This window comes from Rhinopithecus roxellana, chromosome 11 (genome assembly GCF_007565055.1).
Source record: "Rhinopithecus roxellana isolate Shanxi Qingling chromosome 11, ASM756505v1, whole genome shotgun sequence".
Taxonomy (NCBI): domain Eukaryota; kingdom Metazoa; phylum Chordata; class Mammalia; order Primates; family Cercopithecidae; genus Rhinopithecus; species Rhinopithecus roxellana.
The window spans coordinates 40,208,422-40,226,327 of record NC_044559.1 but is presented as its reverse complement, the minus strand read 5'-3'; the positions used below and the strand labels follow the sequence as shown (position 1 = coordinate 40,226,327).

The following is a 17,906-nucleotide window of genomic DNA, read 5'->3' as shown; positions in this document are numbered from 1 at the left end:
TTTCCAAGAAGGAGGGATGGGATGGCGCGGTGGCTCACGCCTGTAATCCCAGCACTTTGGGAGGCTGAGGTGGGCAGATCACCTGAGGTCAGGAGTTTGAGACCAGCCTAGGCAACATGGTGAAACCCTACCTCTACTGAAAATGCAAAAATTAGCCAGGCGTGGTGGCGGGTGCCTATAATCCCAGCTACGCAGGAGACTGATGCAGGAGAATCGTTTGAACCCAGGAGGCAGAGGTTGCAGTGAACCAAAATCACACCATTGTACTCCAGGCGACAGAGGAAGACTCTCTCAAAAAAAAATAAGAAAACAGGCCTTGATCTAGCTGTTCAGGTACAGTAAAAAGAAAAAAGAACGGCCGGGCGCGGTGGCTCAAGCCTGTAATCCCATCACTTTGGGAGGCCGAGACGGGCGGATCACGAGGTCAGGAGATAGAGACCATCCTGGCTAACACGGTGAAACCCCGTCTCTACTAAAAAAATACAAAAACTAGCCGGGCGAGGTGGCGGGCGCCTGTAGTCCCAGCTACTCGGAGGCTGAGGCAGGAGAATGGCATAAACCCGGGAGGCGGAGCTTGCAGTGAGCTGAGAACCGGCCACTGCACTCCAGCCCGGGCGACAGAGCGAGACTCCGTCTCAAAAAAAGAAAAAAAAGAAAAAAGAACAGGCCCTGATCCAGCCATTCAGGTGCACTAAAAATAAAAATTAAAAAACAAAACAAAGCAAAAAAAAAAAAAAAAACAGGCCCTGATTCAGCTGTTCAAAAAATAAGCCCTGATAGTTTAACATCACTAGTGAGCCATGCCTTGTCTCTTACAGGACCCAGTTTTTCCTGAAAAACCCAGGGTCATTGTGGATCTTGAAACTGTCTTGTACTGTCCTGACAATGGGACTGATGGCGCCAGTTTCTTTTAGTATATTTCCACAGATTGGACGGGTAAGTGCCCCCATTCCACTTTTCTCTCAAAGTTTATTATTTTGCGGTTATAAGAGTAAAGTAAGTAAGTTATTCTTACAAATCTGCAAAGTTTATAAAAATATAAAACAAGACCAGGTGCAGTGGCTCACACTTGTAATCCCAGCACTTTGGGAGGCCAAGGTGGGAAGATTGCTTGAGCCCAGGAGTTCAAGACCTGCTTAGGCAACATAGTAAGACCCTATCTTTACAAAAAATAATACACAAATTAGCTGGATGTGGTGATGTACACCTGTTGTCCCAGCTGCTCAGGAGGCTGAGGTGGGAGGATCACCTGGGCCCAGGGTTGAGGCTGCAGTGAGCCATGATTGCACCACTGTACTCCAGTCTGGGTGAGAGTGAGACCCTATTTCAAAAAAATAAAATAATAAAACAAAATACAGTTGACTTTTGAACAACTTGGGGGTTAGTAGTCAGAAATTCAAGTATCACCTTTGACTCCCTGAAAACTTAACTATTAATAGCTTACTGCTGACCGGAAGCTTACCAATAGCATAAAAAGTCAAGTAACACATATTTTATATTCTATATGTGTTATATTATGTATTCCTACAATAAACTAGAGAAAATAGAATGTTATTAAGAAAATCAGGCCGGGCGCGGTGGCTCACACCTGTAATCCCAGCACTTTGGGAGGCCGAGGCAGGTGGATCACGAGGTCAGGAGATTGAGACCATCCTGGCTAACACAGTGAAACCCCGTCTCACCTAAAAATACAAAAAAATTAGCCGGGCGCAGTGGCAGGCGCCTGTAGTCCCAGCTACTTGGGAGGCTGAGACAGGAGAATGGCTTGAACCCAGGAGGCGGAGCTTGCAGTGAGCCGAGATCACACCACTGCACTCCAGCCTGGGCGACAAGAGAGAGACTCCGTATAAAAAAAAAAAAAAAAGAAAGAAAATCAGGCCAGGTGCAGTGGCTCACGCCTGTAATCTTAGCACTTTGGGACACTGAGGTGGGGAGATAACTTGAGATCAGGAGTTCAAGAGCAGCTTGGCCAACATGGTAAATAAAACTCCAGCTCTACTAAAAATACAAACATTAGCCAGGTGTGGTGGGGCCTGTAATCCCAGCTACTCAGGAGGCTGAGGCAGGAGAATCGCTTGAACCTGGGGATGTGGAGGTTGCAATGAGCCAAGATCATGACATTTTACTCCAGCCTGGGCGACAGAATGAGACTCTGTTTCAAAAAAAAAAAAAAAAAAAAAGGAGGAAAAAATATATTTACTGTTTATTACATGAAGGTGAGTCATCAGTTTCAGTGAGGATCAAGGTCTTCATCCTCGTCATCTTCATGTCGAGTAGGCTGCGGAGGAGGAAGAGGGGTTGGTCTGGCTGTCTCACGGGTGACGTAGGGGGAAGAAAATCAGTGTATAAGTGGGCCTGCATCGTTCAAACCTGTATTATTCAAGGGTTAACTGTAATGATATTTATATTTAATTCTATCCCTCAATTCTCTTAGTGCAGTTTTGGGTTCTGTTTTTCTTAACAATATTTCATAAGCATTTTTTTCTGGGGCATAAAAAGAAATGTTTTAAAACTACTTAATTAAAGAAATTTTAAATACTCCAAAATGTTCTCTAACTACACCCTCTCCAATAGAACTTTCTGCAGTGATGGAAATGTTCTATAATAGATTGGTGCTGTCCAATATGGTAGCCAAGAGCTACATGTGCTACTGAGCACTTCAGGAGAGGCTGGTGTGACTAGGGAACGGAATTGTAAATTAAGTTAAATTTTAAATTAGGTACTCTTGTGTGCTTAGTGGCTATTGGACAGCCCAGTTCTGTAGATAATTTATAATATAATTTATTATGAGTCAGACTGCCTGGACTCAGATTCCAGCTTCTCCACGACCTTGGTCAACTTGCTCCATTTTCTTATCTGTTAAAGAGAGCTGAAGATAATGGCGTCTCTGCCGAGGGTTGTTGCTTAGTAGGCAGCAAGGACATTTTTTTTTTAAGTCAGAAAGCCAGTTTTTTTAATTTCCAAAGCTCTGCCGTAAATTTCTAGCAGATGTCAAGGACATTATTGATGCTAGTAGATATCAGCAATTTCTTGGCTAAATATTTTAAGTGCTTGTTTCTGTCACTATAAATATATATGTCCTCAAAAGCATTTATATTTATGGAATGATCTTGTTCAGAATCCACATTTTATAGGTTTAGGTTTTAGGATCATTCATTCAAGCAACTTTGCCAGCACAACGTAGATGTTTCAAATTATTTTAGATAGTTATGCTTATTACTATGCTATGGGCGAGGGGTTGGGGAGTGAGGCGGCATCTCAGAATAAAATTTCAGGCCAGGCATGGTGGCTCATGTCTGTAATCCCAACACTTTGGGAGACCAAGGTGGGAAGATTGCTTGAGGCCACGAGTTCCAGACCAGCCTGGGGAATGCAGTGAGACCCCGTTTCTACACAAAATGTTCTAAAAATTAGGTCGGGGGCTGTGGCTCATGCCTGTAATCCCAGCACTCTGGGAAGCCCAAGTGGGAGGATCACTTGAGCCCCGGAGTTCAAGACCAGCCAGGGCAACATAGCAAGACCTTGTCTCTGCTGACAATAAAAATTTGGCTGGGCATGGTGGGTCACACCTGTAATCCCAGCACTTTGGGAGGCCAAGGTGGGGAGGATCACTTTAGCTCAGGGTTTGAAACCAGCCTGAACCTCATCTCTATTCTGAAAAAAATTAAAAAGAAAAAAATAATAATAATAATAATTAGCCAGGCATGGTATGTGCCTGTAGTCCCAGCCACTCAGGTAGCTGAGGTAGGAAGATCACCTGATCTTTGGTCAAGGCTGCAATGGGGCCAGAGAGTGAGACTCTGTCTCAAAAAAAAAAAAATGAGTGGGGTGAAGTGGCACACACCTGCAGTTCCAGCTACTCAGAAGGCTGCGGTGAGAGGATCACTTGAGCCCAGGAAGGAGAGGAAGAGTTTATCCCCAGTGGAGGATGGGAAGGGCTGAATGGGCATGTGAGGCTGCAAGGAACAGGCAGGATGCTGGGGGCCAGGTGGCAGGCCCTGCACAGCCAGGCCGAGGAGGTGGGCAGCAGGTGAGTCATTCAAGGTTGGAAGGGGCAGAACTCCAGAGGCCAGAGTGGAGGCAGGAAAGGGAGTCAGTCACACACATGACCCCAGATGCCAAGACTTGCTTGCTGGACTTTGAAAATATCCTGTTGGGGTCGGGCGTGGTGGCTAATGCTTGTAATCCCAGCACTTTGGGAGGCCGAGGTGGGTGGATCATGAGGTCAGGACATTGAGACCATCCTGGTTAACACGGTGAAACCCCGTCTCTATTAAAAATTCAAAATATTAGCCAGGTGTGGTGGCGGGCGCCTGTGGTCCCATCTACTTTGGAGGTTGAGGCAGGAGAATGGCATGAACCCCAGAGGTGGAGCTTGCAGTGAGCCGAGATTGCACCACTGCGCTCCAGCCTGGGCGACGGAGTGAGACTCCGTCTCAAAAAAAAAAAAAAAAAATAGAAAATATCCTGTTGGCTCAAGGCGGCCATGGAGGTGCTTAGATGAGATAAGGAGTTATTACTAATTTTGTTACATATGATAATGGCATAGTAACATGACATGAGAATTGCCTTAAAATACTCAAGGAAAAAAACCCTACTGCTGGGTGTGGGAGGTGCTCGATGAAATGAGATCTGCAAATTGTTAATAGTTATTCCTGAGTGAGCACATGTGAGTTCATTACATTCTGTCCACATTTGTTTTTTGTTTGTTTGTATGTCTGAGACAGGGTTTCACTCTGTTGCCCAGGCTGGAGGGCAGTGGTATAATCATGGCTTACTGCAGCCTTGACTCCCAGGCTCAAGTGATCCTCTGGCCTCAGCCTCCCAAGTAGCTGGGACTCCAGGAACGTACCACCACACCTGGCTCATTTTTTATTTTTTGTAGAGACAGGGTCCCACTGTATTGCCCAGGCTGATTGCAAACTCCCCACCTCAAGCAATCCTCCTGATCTTGGCTCACTGTAACCTCCACCTCCCAGGTCCAAGCGATTCTCGTGCCTCAGCCACCGGAGTAGCTGGGATTACAGGCACCCACCACCACGCCTGGCTAATTTTTGTATTTTTTGTAGAAACGGGGTTTCACCATGTTAGCCAGGCTGGTCTCAAGTGATCTACCCGCCTCAGCCTCCCAAAGTGTTGGGATTACAGGCATGAGCCATTGTGCCCAGCCATCTTAAAACTTTTTAATGGAAAGTTTCAATTATAAACAAATATAAAGATAAGTAAATAACAATAATAGGCCAGAGGTGGTGGTGTGCGCCTATAATCCCAGCTACTCGGGTGGCTGAGCTACGAGAATCACTTGAACTTGGAGGGTAGAGGTTGCAGTGAGCTGAGATGGTGCCACCGCACTCCAGCCTGGGCAACAGAACAAGACTCTGTATCAAAAAAAAAAAAAAAAAAAAAGGTTTAAAAAGTTTCTTTACTACTTGGGTGATGAAAAAAAAAAAAAAAGGCTACATTTTCTGCTATAGATTAGACATTATTGAAAAAGATAGACTGTGAAATGGTGGCTTTCAGAAAATGATTTTTTTAACTTGGCTTCTACGGCAAGAAAAACTATTAATAGAAATATTGTGAATTTAACTATTTTTCAGATACAGTGCTGTAGTCATGAAGAGAAATTTCAGCCTTCAACAGAAGAAACAGAAATCTTTTATCACAGAGGGGTGTAGACATGAGTTTCAGGTGAATTCATGTGCTTCCTGCTTGAAAACCTTCACCTCTCCAGGTTCGGTTTAGAGAACTCTGCCAGAGGCCTTCTGGGGACCCCAGAGGTGTCTGTGCTGACAAGGAGACTTAAAATTCCACACTGAGATCACTCCCAGGCTGGCATGTCTGGGGTTTTTAAGGCTGGCTGGAGAAGACAGTGGGAGGGTGCCCCGTCTGACATCCCTGGGTTGCTAAGGAGAAGGTTGGAGAGGGGACCGGCCTGCGAAAGGGTACTGTGAAATCACTAATTACCTAATAAACCTGTCTCAAGTTGAGTATTTGAAGAAAGAACACAGAGTCCACCGTGCCCAGGACACAGGCGTTCAATGGATAGGCCATCTCAAGTGGAAAACGTACCCCTGGGGCGCTGTTTATGGCCTCCAACCCCAAAAGCAATCTTGTTTCCTTAGTCAGCGTCCTCCAATCTAGACAGCTGCTTAAAACCTTTGCTGCCCTCTGCCCAGTGCCTCCTTTCTCCTCTCTGGCAAAGGACCCTGCCTGCTCCGCCAGGAAACTCAAGTCAGCAGTGGAGCCCCTACATCCACACCCACACCCATCCTTCCTCCGTGCAAGGCACAAGTTCCAGGCTCTGGGCCCCTCTCTGCTTCCTCAGGGCTGTCCTCTGTAGCCTGTGTCTGCTGGGTCCTTCCCATAAGTGTGTAAACTGCTTGTCCGCCGGGCATGGTGGCTCATGCCTGTAATCCCAGCACTTGGGGAGGCTGAGGCCGGCGGATCACCTGAGGTCAGGAGTTTGAGACCAGCCTGGCCAACATGGTAAAACGCCGTGTCTACTAAAAATACAAAAATCAGCCAGGCGTGGTGGTGCACACCTGTAGTCCCAGCCACTCAGGAGGCTGAGGCACGAGAATCACTTGAACCCTGGCGGCAGAGGTTGCAGTGAGTCGAGGTCGCGCCATTGCACTCCAGCCTGGGTGACAGAACTAGACTGTGTCTCAAAAAGAACTGCTTGTCACCTGCCTCATTAGAGACCGGATCTTGCTGTCACCCAGGCTGGAGTACAGTGGCACAACCATAGCTCACTGCAGCCTTGAACTCCTGGGCTCAAGGGCCCCACCTGCTTCAGCCTCCTGAGTGGCTGGGAGTACAGACGCCTGCCACCACACCTGGCTGTAGCCAGACCTTAAGAGTTGTCGCCCTCACAGTCTCTGCCCCACTTCCCATTCTACTAAGTCTTCTCTCATCTGTGACCCACCTGAATGTGGCCCTGCCACACTGCTGGGCACTCAGGCTGGTCACTGAGCTGCTTACTTGGCTGCACTTTGCCATTTGGATGTCCCAGACACCTCAAACTCAACCCATCCAAACGTGAGAGCAGCTCTCCCTCCCAGTCTCAGGAATTGACACCACCACCTACCCAGGTGCACCAGACAGGATCACTGGAGGCGCCCTCTCCCCACCTTAACCCCAGCGTATTCAGTAGACGGGGCCCAGTACATGGAGTCTGGAACCCACGTATGCCCGCTGCTACCACCCAGCGCAGTCCAACAGCGTCCCCTGCTGGCACTGCCTGGCCCATCTCCTGCCTACTCCCTCCGGTCCACGTTCCAGCCTGCTCTTCTAAATCACACCTGCTGAACAGTTTTTTTTTTTGTTTTGAGACGGAGTCTCGCTCTGTCACCCAGGCTGGAGTGTAGAGTGCAGTGGCACGATCTTGGCTCACTGCAACCTCCACCTCCTGGGTTTCACGCGCGTCCGTGTGAAAAGACCACCAAACAGGCTTTGTGTGAGCGATAAAGCTTTTTAATCACCTGGGTGCAGGTGGGCCGAAAAGAGTCAGTGAAGGGAGATAGGGGTGGGGCCGTTTTATAAGATTTGGGTAGGTAGTGGAAAATTAGTCAAAGGGGGTTGTTCTCTGGCTGGCAGGGGTGGGGGCCACAAGGTGCTCAGTGGGGGAGCTTTTGAGCCAGGATGAGCCAGGAGAAGGAATTTCACAAGGTAATGTCATCAGTTAAGGCAGGAACAGGCCATTATCACTTGTTTTGTGATTCTTCAGTTAATTCAGGCCATCTGGATGAATACATGCAGGCTTGGGCTCAGAGGCCTGACACTGGGTTCAAGTGATTCTTGTGCCTCAGCCTCCTGAGTAGCTGGGACTACAGGTGTGCACCAGCCACCACATTCAGCTAATTTTTGTTTTGTTTTTAGTAGAGATGGGCTTTCACCCTGTTGGCCAGGCTGTCACCTCCTGTCCTCGTGATCCACCCGCTTTGGCCTCTCAAAGTGCTGGGATTACAGGCATGAGCACTGCACCCGGCCTGAGAAACCTTAAATGGCTTCCCAGTGCGTCAAGATCAAGCCCACATTCCTCACCACGGCAAGCCTTTCCCGTACTCATATCCTGCCACTCCCTCCCCTCCCTCTAGACCCTCCAGGTCCTCACATGGGCCGTGGTCTCTTCTTCGGACCTTCACACAGCTGTTTCCTCTGGTCTGAATAGATGTCTTCTTATGCTTCAGGTCTGACTTTGACATCGATCACTCCCTCTGAGAGGCCTTCCAGGATTGACAGCACTGAACTGGGTCCCCATCTGTGTGCTGATACCACTCTGTTTCACACATCACGCCTAGCACTAGCCGCACGACAGCAGCCTGTTTGTTGACCCTATTCCCCAAGTGGACTGTGAGCAGCACCGTGAGAGCAGGGGCTGCTGCCCATAAGGGTAGCCCAAAATACAACACAGGCATGGCCCAGAGTAGGTACCTCGACATTTGAGTATTGGACTAACGATTCCAATGCACCCTACCCCAAATTACCAAAGAATTTATCTGTGGTTTTGTTTCCCCAAGGCCAGAATGACGGTTAATTTCCAAATCTGGTGAGGAGAGTTTCACAACAGCCTAAAAGGACAAAATCAGTAAATGGCTCAGTCTGACCACAAGCTGACACTAACCAAAATTAAAGTTAGAGAACAAGATGGGCAACAGCTGCAGGTGGAGGTTTAACCACTACCAGATGACAGAAATGTGAAGGCACCTTCCAAGGACAGGAGACTAAAGTTAGAGGCAGCTCCAGGAGGGCGAGTGGAGGAGGGCTAGGGCGGGAGGAAAGGGTGTATGGCGAGGGACGGCTTGAAGTTTTTTTTTTTTTGAGACCGAGTCTCATTTTGTTGCCCAGGCTGGAGTGCAATGGTGCAATCTCGGCTCACTGCAACCTCCACCTCCCAGGTTCGAGCAATTCTCCTGCCTCAGCCTCCTGAGTAGCTGGGATTACAGGCACCCGCCACCACACCCAGCTAATTTTTGTACTTTTAGTAGAGATGGGGTTTCACCACGTTGGCCAGGCTATTCTCTAATTCCTGATCTCAGGTGATCCGCCTACCTCGGCCTCCCAAAGTGCTGGGATTACAGGCATGAGCCACTGCGCCCTTGCCCATCTTGAACTTTCAGACAGGTCTTTTCATAATTCCCTAGTGCCCTCACAGTTTTTTTCCTCCGTTTTCTTTGGAATGAGCAGAATCAGAGAAAGGGGACAATTCATCACCCACCTAAAAGTAGTTGAATATCAAAATATTTCCATTTTATTTCTGCATCATAAATTTATATATATATATATATTTTTTTTTTTTTGAGGCGGAGTCTCGCTCTGTCGCCCGGACTGGAGTGCAGTGGCCGGATCTCAGCTCACTGCAAGCTCCGCCTCCCGGGTTTACGCCATTCTCCTGCCTCAGCCTCCCGAGTAGCTGGGACTACAGGAGCCCGCCACCTCGCCCGGCTAGTTTTTGTATTTTTAGTAGAGACGGGGTTTCACTGTGTTAGCCAGGATGGTCTCGATCTCCTGACCTTGTGATCCGCCCGTCTCGGCCTCCCAAAGTGCTGGGATTACAGGCTTGAGCCACCGCGCCCGGCCATAAATTTATAATTTTAACAACTTTGATCATTAGCTAATATAGTAATACAAAAAAATGAGGAAAAAGATGTTAGTATTTTTCATTTCCATAAAGTGCAGATTTAATTTTCAATTATTTGCCTTAGTAAAACATCATCTTATTTCAGGTCCTCCCCTGCCCTCACTCAAAAAGAGAGGGTGTTTAATTTTTATTTAACAAATATGTAATACCAAGAAAAAAAAATGAAAGATCCAATAATGTTTTTTGCAAACATGTTTCCAGGTAAGATTTCCAAGGACATCAGTACTGAGTGAAAGTAATCCCTTACAATCAACATGAATGACACACTAACAAGCACGTAATTGAGGCCTCCATGCTGATTTGGCAATTTTAAGGTCTCCAGTTGTGAAAAAGGTACATAAATGAATACAAACAGTTGGCTTGACATGTGGCCAAATTACTTTCACCAAAGTTGCTGGAAGCCTTTCTCTGGTTTTGGCCCCTGTAGGAAGTTAATCTCATATTCCCTTAGCAATAATATAAAGTCACTGTTTCAGTCCTACACAGTGTTATATTCAATGGGCTTCTTAGTTTACCACATAAGGACTGGCACCTTTTTCAAAAGAATATTGCTAACAGGGTTAAATGAGTGCTAATGGCTGAACGTTTCCCAAATGCTTACATCTGCGATAGTATAAATATGGATTATTAAACTTGTCTACTCAAGTATAAAATATATGCAAAACTCTCATAATATAGGCAAAATGTTCAAAAGCCGGGAAAAACCTTTTTTTTTTGTTTAACTTTTACAAGAAAGTGCAACTGCAGGCTCTCTTGAATGATCTTCTAGACAGTTCCGCAGAAAACTTAGCAGTTGGGCTCAGAAAGTAGAGTTCCTCAGGAGGAATTAAAGTTCTTCCTAGAGTACAAAGCAACGTTTCAGGCAGCTTTCTGAAAGTAAACCATTAGCTTATGACTACACAGTGAGAAACTGGAATGTGTAATAATGAAGGCTTTCGCATTTGTCATAATGTGCTTTTTTTCTCTTACCCCAGGACCTCTAGCTGTTTTGTAATGTTATATAAAGTAGTAACAGCACTTTGTCCAGCACTGACAGCAGGCAGGAAACTAATCAGCTAGGAGAAAATCAGAAGTGTGTTCATGTGTTTCATTGTTTTTCAGGTCAAATCTCAATACCTGCAAATAAATCATTAAAAATATATAACAGTTTCTCTGTTATTTTCAGGACTTTATGTAGTTAATGGATAATCAGAGTGAAAGAGGGCTTTCTATCAGTCATCAGTGATACATTCTGTCACACAGTCAGATTTTCAGCATTTGTTCGGCTGCTGCTAGATGATAAAGGAAGTTTTCTGTTGCTGGTGGAAATCGTTTTTGCTTTAGTGCCTCCAAATTAAGGACTCTCTTTTCTCCATCAGCCGAAACTTCTGAAAATGGTGCTAGGTTGGTAAAGATTTCTCTTGTTTTTAGAGCAATATCCTTTAATAGAACAGGAAAATATGCAACATGTTAGTATCCGAAATTGGAATATTTACTCTGTAGAATTCTTCCTATTTTTTTCAGACTGTTTATAAAGTATGAAAAATGAGCTCAGCGTGGTGGCTCATGCCTGTCATTCCAGCACTTTGGGAGACTGTGGCACGAGGATGGCTTGAGCCAGAAGTTAGAGGCTGCAGTGAGCCATGATTGCACCACTGCACTCCAGCCTGGGCAACCCTGTCTCAAAAATGAACAACAAAAAAGGTAACTCCTTTTTTTGTTGTTTTTGAGACAGGGTCTCGCTGTTACTCAGGTTGGAGTGCAGTGGTGCAATCATGGCTCACTGCAGCCTCGACTTCCCAGGCTCAAGTGATCTACCCACCTCAGCCTCCTGAGTAGCTGGGACTACAGGCGTGCACCACCACACCCAGCTAATTTTTTAATACTTTTTGTAGAGATGGGGTTTCACCATGTTGCCCAGGCTGGTCTCAAACCCCTGGGCTCAAGCGATCTGCCCACCTCAGCCTCCCAAACTGCTGGGATTATAGATCTGAGCCATTGCACCTGGCCTGATAATTCTTTTTAAAGAAAAAAATTAGGAAAAATGAAACAAATTCACTTAGAAAAATCATATTTTTATTATTTGTTTTTTTACCATTTTAGCCATTTTCTGAGTGTGTAATTCAGTAGCATTAAGTACATTTGCAACGTTGCACAACCATCACCCCTATTTCCAGCACTTTTCACCATCACAAACAGAAACTCTGTACCCATTAAATAACCGCATTTCCCTTCACTTAGCTCCTGGTAACCTCTATTCTGCTTTCTAACTCTGTGAATTTGTCTGCTCTAGATAGCTCATATACGTGGAATCATACAACGCTTACCCTTTAGTGTCTGGCTTACTTCATTAGCATGTTTTCAAGGTTCATCCATGTTATAGCATGTATCAGAATTTTTTTTTTTTTTTTTTGAGATGGAGTCTCGCTCTGTCCGCCCAGGCTGGAGTGCAGTGGCACGATCTGGGCTCACTGCAAGCTCCGCCTCCCGGGTTCACGCCATTCTGCCTCAGCCTCCCGAGTAGCTGGGACTACAGGCGCCCACCACCTCACCCGGCTAGTTTTTTGTATTCTTTTGAGTAGAGACGGGGTTTCACCGTATTAGCCAGGATGGTCTCGATCTCCTGACTTTGTGATCCGCCCGTCTCGGCCTCCCAAAGTGCTGGGATTACAGGCTTGAGCCACCACGCCCGGCCATGTATCAGAATTCTATTCCTTTTTTCGCCCCCCAACAAAAACCACATTCAAAACATTCCATTCCTTTTTAAGCTGAGTAATATTCTACTGTATATAAAGACTACATTTTGTTTGCCCAGTCATCTGCTGAAGGACACTAGGTTGCTTCTGCCACCTTTTAAAGGCTACTGTGAGTAACACTGCTATGGATATTTCCATACAAGTACAGTCACGCACCACATAATGACGTTTTGGTCAACCAGGGACCACATAACAATGGTAGTCTCATAAGATGATAATGCGATAATGCTATATTTTTACTGTATTGTTTCTTTTCTTTTTCTTTTTTCTTTTTTTTTTTTGAGATGGAGTTTCGCTCTTGTTGCCCAGCCTGGAGTGCAATGGCACAGTCTCGGCTCACTGCAACCCCCCGCCTCCCGGGTTCGAGCAATTATCCTGTCTTGGCTTCCCAAGTAGCTGGGATTACAGGTGCCCACTACCACACCTGGCTAAGTTTTGTATTTTTGGTAGAGACAGGGTTTTGCCATGTTGGCCAGGCTGATCTCGAACTCCTGACCTCAGGTGATCCACCCACCTCGGCGTCCCAAAGTGCTGGGATTACATGCATGAGCCATCAGGCCCGGCCAAGTCCCTGCTTTCAATTATTTTGGGTATATACCCAGCAACAGCATTGCTAAATCGTATGGTAACTCAATGTTTAACTTTTTGAGAAATGCTGCTATTGTTTTTTGAAGGAATCTCTTCCCAAAAGTCCTCATCTGCCTGGGATAAGTAACCCAGCACCTGCCACGCAGGCTTTATTCCTTTTGGGTGGCTGAGGACTCACTAAAGCGCTCATTAAAATCATGTCTTCTGGCCAGGCATGGTGGCTCATGCCTGTAATCCCAGCACTTTGGGAGGCCGAGGTGGGTGGATCATTTGAGGTCAGGAGTTCGAGACCAGCCTGACCAACATGGTGAAACCCCACCTCTACTAAAAACACAAAAAAGTTAGCCGGGTATGGTGGTGCGTGCCTATAGTCTCAACTACTCGGGAGGCTGAGGCAGGAGAATCGCTTGAACCCGGGAGGCAGGGGTTGCAGTGAGCCAAGATCACGCCACTGCACTCCCGCCTGGGCAACAGAGTGAGACTCTGTCTCCAAAAAAAAAAAAAAAAAAAAAAAAAATCATGTCTTCTGGCCAGGCGTGGTAGCTCACGCCTGTATCCCAGCACTTTGGGAGGCTGAGGTGGGCGGAGCACTGGCTCCAGTCAGGAGTTCAAAATTAGCCTGGTCAACGTGGTGAAACCCCATCTCTACTAAAAATACAAGATTAGTCAGGTGCGGTGCCAGGCACCTGTAATCCTGGTGCCTGCTACTCGGGAGGCAGAGGCAGGAGAATCGTTTGAACCCATGTGGTGGAGGTTGCAGTGAGCCAAGATTGCACCACTGCACTCCACCCTGGGTGACAGTGAAACTCAACGAAGAAAAAAAGTAAAAAAATAATGTCTTCTTGTTTGCTGACATCATTAATTCATGCATCTATTTTTGAACCCTCACAGCATTCCCAGCATTTTCACTTGCCCTCCCCAAGGTCACATACATTATACTAAGTCATCTAGGTAGCACTTTGTCTGTGAACAACACAGTAATGCAAAACTCAAGTTCACATATGTTGCCGCTATTGTAAGAATATGTCTTTACTCTAATGCTGGGGGATAGGTGGGCAGTGAGGATTCACATGGTAGGAAAGCAGCAGCCCCAGAGTCTCCAGTGTTCAGGTCCTCAGGGCAAGATCAGCCCACTCTTCCTGCTCACAGCTCGCCAGGCCATCAGCACTGCAGAGAAATGGCCCCTCTCATCTTTCCGCTGACATGTCACCTCCTTAGAGAGCTGGCCTACCCCTCCCCCAGTATTCTCCACCCCAACCCCTTCTGTCACAGCACCTAGCATGGGTTGTCATTATCTTGTCGTTTGTTATTATCTGTGCATCTACTCCGCTGAAGTACCGGCTCCATGAGGGCAGGGAATTGCTCCCCACTGCATCCCCACTGCCAGTGCGATGCCTGGCAAACAGAGCTCAAGAAACACTGAGTAAATGAATGGATAAATGGAGAAGGCACCAGCTTGGGCCGAATGAGTATAGTCTGCATATCAGAGGTGCCCCTGTGCCCCCAGGGAGGCACTTTTGCCCATTTGCCATTCCAATTTGGCAAGGGCAGAGCAGGTGCCCACTGGTCCACATGGACTCTGGTCCACGTGCCAGGGAGACCCCAGCAAGGAGCTGGCTCTGTATCTCACTAAGTGGGTCAGGAGTCTGACTGCATTTCTGTTGTCCTGGAGACACGCAAAGCCAAATTTCGACAATCTATCTAGTTCTCCATGTTCAGCAACAACCTCCCCTTTATAATTTGTTCCTCCAAGGAAATTCTCCTAGGAAGAGAAAATGCACTGGCTGGCCCCAAAAAGCCTTCCAGACCACTTGGGAGTTACATTTCTGTTTGCCAACGGTCGGTGTCAGCACCAGCCCCAGTGTATACCTGCCCTCGAGCCCAGTAACTAACTAGATCAGGCCAGCCTGCACCTGCTTGTCCATCATCGCTGTGGCTGTCTGCAAACCCACCTCTAAGCACCTGCCCGCTGGCCTCTCCCACAGCCTCCCACTCTGCTGATGTGCACACCTCTGCCGCACACCACCCAGCGACACCGGGTCAGGACTTTCAGTAAGTCAGAAGGTGAGGGAGTTACCTGTATCACCTGGCTGTCTGATTTCTCTGGATCTTCTGCAGACTGAACAATTAGCTGACCCATTTCTTTGTGCAGTTTGCCCATTGCCATGGCCTCTGGTGAGATCAAGAAGGTTAATATTTAGAAATTGACATAATAAAAAATAATCATGCCATCTATCTGAAAACTTGAAAGACCACACTGAGGAAATTTTCAAACAGCAGCTGACAACCTCCCACATGTCCATTTTATCACTAGCCACAAATATGACAACATGCTGGGAGGAAAGGCATAATATAATCATGATTTATGCTTCTTGGCCAACATAAAAACACATCACACCAAACCAGATTTCCCCTTCACACCCACCTGATCAGAACTTTTATTTTTCTTCCCAAAACATAATGAATAATTCTGACTACAACTAAATTGTGACTATAAGCCAAGAGCCTGACCTTCTAATCCAGCTCTTTTCAGTTAAGAAATTTATCTTTTTGGTAGGAATATTGTGAAAAGGAGTTTCCTGTCAGTTCTGCAGAAGACAGCTGGGCACTCAATTCGTTTAGGTTCTTAGAAATGAGCAAAGGAAGCCACCTAAGTTAGCTTGGTTACATACACTGCTACTGTCTGCACTGAGGAGGTTAACAGAAGCTTGTTTGTCACTTCAAGGGACAAACTCCATTCGAATGGTGCTGATTAGGATGAGCCCATTTTATAGACACAGAGCAACACAGGGCAGCAGGGAGATGGCCACCCTTTCTGGTCCTAACGCTTCAGCTGCTTAAGTGGCCTTGGCCACAGCCAGTTTTCTTTCACTTTTGCTTTGCAAAAGGCAGTTATTTCCTAAAGATCTGAACCCATAGTTTGAATTTTTCACCATGAGTGTGCATTATGTTTGCAATTTTAAAATGAATTAAGGGAAAGTCAGTTATGGTTCTATTAATTTGATGTTGTTCAATAAAACCTCACATCATTGAATCTAACAATTCCCAATTCAATTCCCAATGAGTCAGCATTCAGCTGTCCCCACTTTTAGGAGAAAGATAAGTGACAAAACAAAGCTGTTAGCAGTAATCCCATCTCAAACCACTACTTGAGTAGTGCTCTGGGCTCAACACGCATTTAAGCCAATCTTTTCTACTTTATGTAGCTGTAATTTGGGACAATTTAAAATGTCTAAGAATGCCACTCTAACACCAGTACACCCTTTCCTGATCCTTAGCTCTAAGAACAGTTTCATTCCCTTGTGCTTACTGAGACATGCTTCAAAAAGATTTTCCATACTGGAGTCACATTTAACCCTGTGTAGTGATAAACGTCTACAAATTCTTTGATACGCCTTTCTTCAAGAGGTGCAGACTTACTCCTTTCTCCTTAAGTGTTGACTAAACTTAGTGATTTGCTTCTAACAAATAGCATATGGAGGAAGTAATGGTGTGACTATCAATGTCTTTATCAAGATAAGATTATAAAACGCACTGTGGCTTCCTTCTCTCTCTTGGGTCACTCACTCTCGAGGGAGCCAGCTGTCATATTGTAAGAACTCTCAAGCAGCCCTATGGAGAGGCCCATGGCAGGAGGAACTGAGACCTCCTGCCAACAGACATGCACGTTGAAAGTGGGTGTTCTTGCCCCAGTGGAGCCTTCAGATGACTGTGGCTCTGGGATATTGTGACTGAAACTTCCTGAGCCAAAACTACCTCTAGATAAGCCATTCCTGATCCACCAAAACTGTGAGATAAGTGTTTGTTGTTTTAGAACACAATGGCTCACGCCTGTAATCCCAGTACTTTGAGAGGCTGAGGCCAGTGGATCACCTGAGGTTACGAGTTCAAGACCAGCCTGGCTGACATGGTGAAACCCTGTCTCAACTAAAAATACAAAACTTAGGCCAGGCGCAATGGCTCACGCCTGTAATCTCAGCACTTTGAGAGGCCGAGGCGGGCGGATCATGAGGTCAGGAGCTCAAGACCAGCCTGACCAACATGGTGAAACCCCATCTCCACTAAAAATACAAAATTAGCTGGGCACAGTGGCAGGCGCCTGTAATCCCAGCTACTCAGGAAGCTGAGGCAGGAGAATCACTTGAACCTGGGAGGTGGAGGTTGCAGTGAGCCAAGATCGTGCCATTGCACTCCAGCCCAGGCGACAGAGTAAGACTCCAACTCGGAAAAAAAAAAAATTAGCGGAGCATGGTGGTGCATGCCTGTAAACCCAACTACTCGGGAGGCTGAGACATGAGAATCACCTGAACCCGGGAGGCATAGGCTGCAGTAAGCCAAAATCAGGCCACTGCACTCCAGCCTGGGCGACAGAGTGAGACTCCGCCTCAAAAAAAAAAAAAAAAAAAAAAAAAGAAGAAGAAAGGAATATTTGTTGCTTTAAACCACCAAGTTCTGTTTGACTCAAAGACATTTCAAAATTAAGAAAATAAACCGCTAAGTTCTGAAGTAATACACTTTGTTTAAACACAAAAGTGGTGACACAAGATGAACAGACTATTTAACTTCTTAGCATATACTTTGCTTTGTAAGCACCTGGGATGTTCTGCTCATATGTCTATGTCTGTAGGAATAAATGTTGTGTTCTAGACATGGAAATATCCATCTTCAGCAAGAGTGGGTAAGCCACCCCTCAAATACTGGTTTTAGAGAATCAGCCTAAAAATGTACAACTGTTTGGCTTATATCTTGTATCAAGAACAGAACAGAGAACAAACCTTTTGCAAGGGGAGCAATGGTAATCTCACTCTCTGCCAGATTCACAAACACATCATAGAGGTCTGGTCTGTTGCTCACCTCCAAGTCTACAAATCCAGCGATGTAACCTGCATCATAAACATGACCAACCTTACTGAAGTGGGAAGAAATATGGTGAACCCATCAAA

At 46.2% G+C, this 17,906-nt stretch overlaps 2 protein-coding genes across 10 annotated transcripts in view; one reads left to right on the top strand and one right to left on the bottom strand.

Annotated features, from left to right (window-relative positions):
* SFXN4 (sideroflexin 4) overlaps positions 1–8,754 on the top strand; it is a 29,479-nt gene extending 20,725 nt beyond the window's left edge. The window contains exons 13-15 of one of the 2 annotated variants that reach the window (XM_030940372.1): positions 819–936; positions 5,598–5,688; positions 8,190–8,754. In XM_030940372.1, the coding sequence (XP_030796232.1) occupies positions 819–936; positions 5,598–5,675 (196 nt within the window). In that variant the 3' untranslated portion in view covers positions 5,676–5,688; positions 8,190–8,754. Of the gene's footprint in view, positions 1–818; positions 937–5,597; positions 6,004–8,189 lie in introns of those variants that run through there. The other variant, XM_010375972.2, reaches the window with a different exon arrangement.
* Positions 8,755–9,817: 1,063 nt separating this feature from the next.
* DENND10 (DENN domain containing 10) overlaps positions 9,818–17,906 on the bottom strand; it is a 33,906-nt gene continuing 25,817 nt past the window's right edge. For 7 of the 8 annotated variants that reach the window (XM_010375971.1, XM_030940813.1, XM_030940814.1 and 4 more), the window contains 3 exons: positions 17,739–17,846; positions 15,041–15,135; positions 9,818–11,059 (listed from right to left, as the gene is read on the bottom strand). In XM_010375971.1, coding sequence (XP_010374273.1) covers positions 10,883–11,059; positions 15,041–15,135; positions 17,739–17,846 — 380 coding nt within the window. In that variant the 3' untranslated portion in view covers positions 9,818–10,882. Of the gene's footprint in view, positions 11,060–13,731; positions 14,131–15,040; positions 15,136–17,738; positions 17,847–17,906 lie in introns of those variants that run through there. The other variant, XM_030940808.1, reaches the window with a different exon arrangement.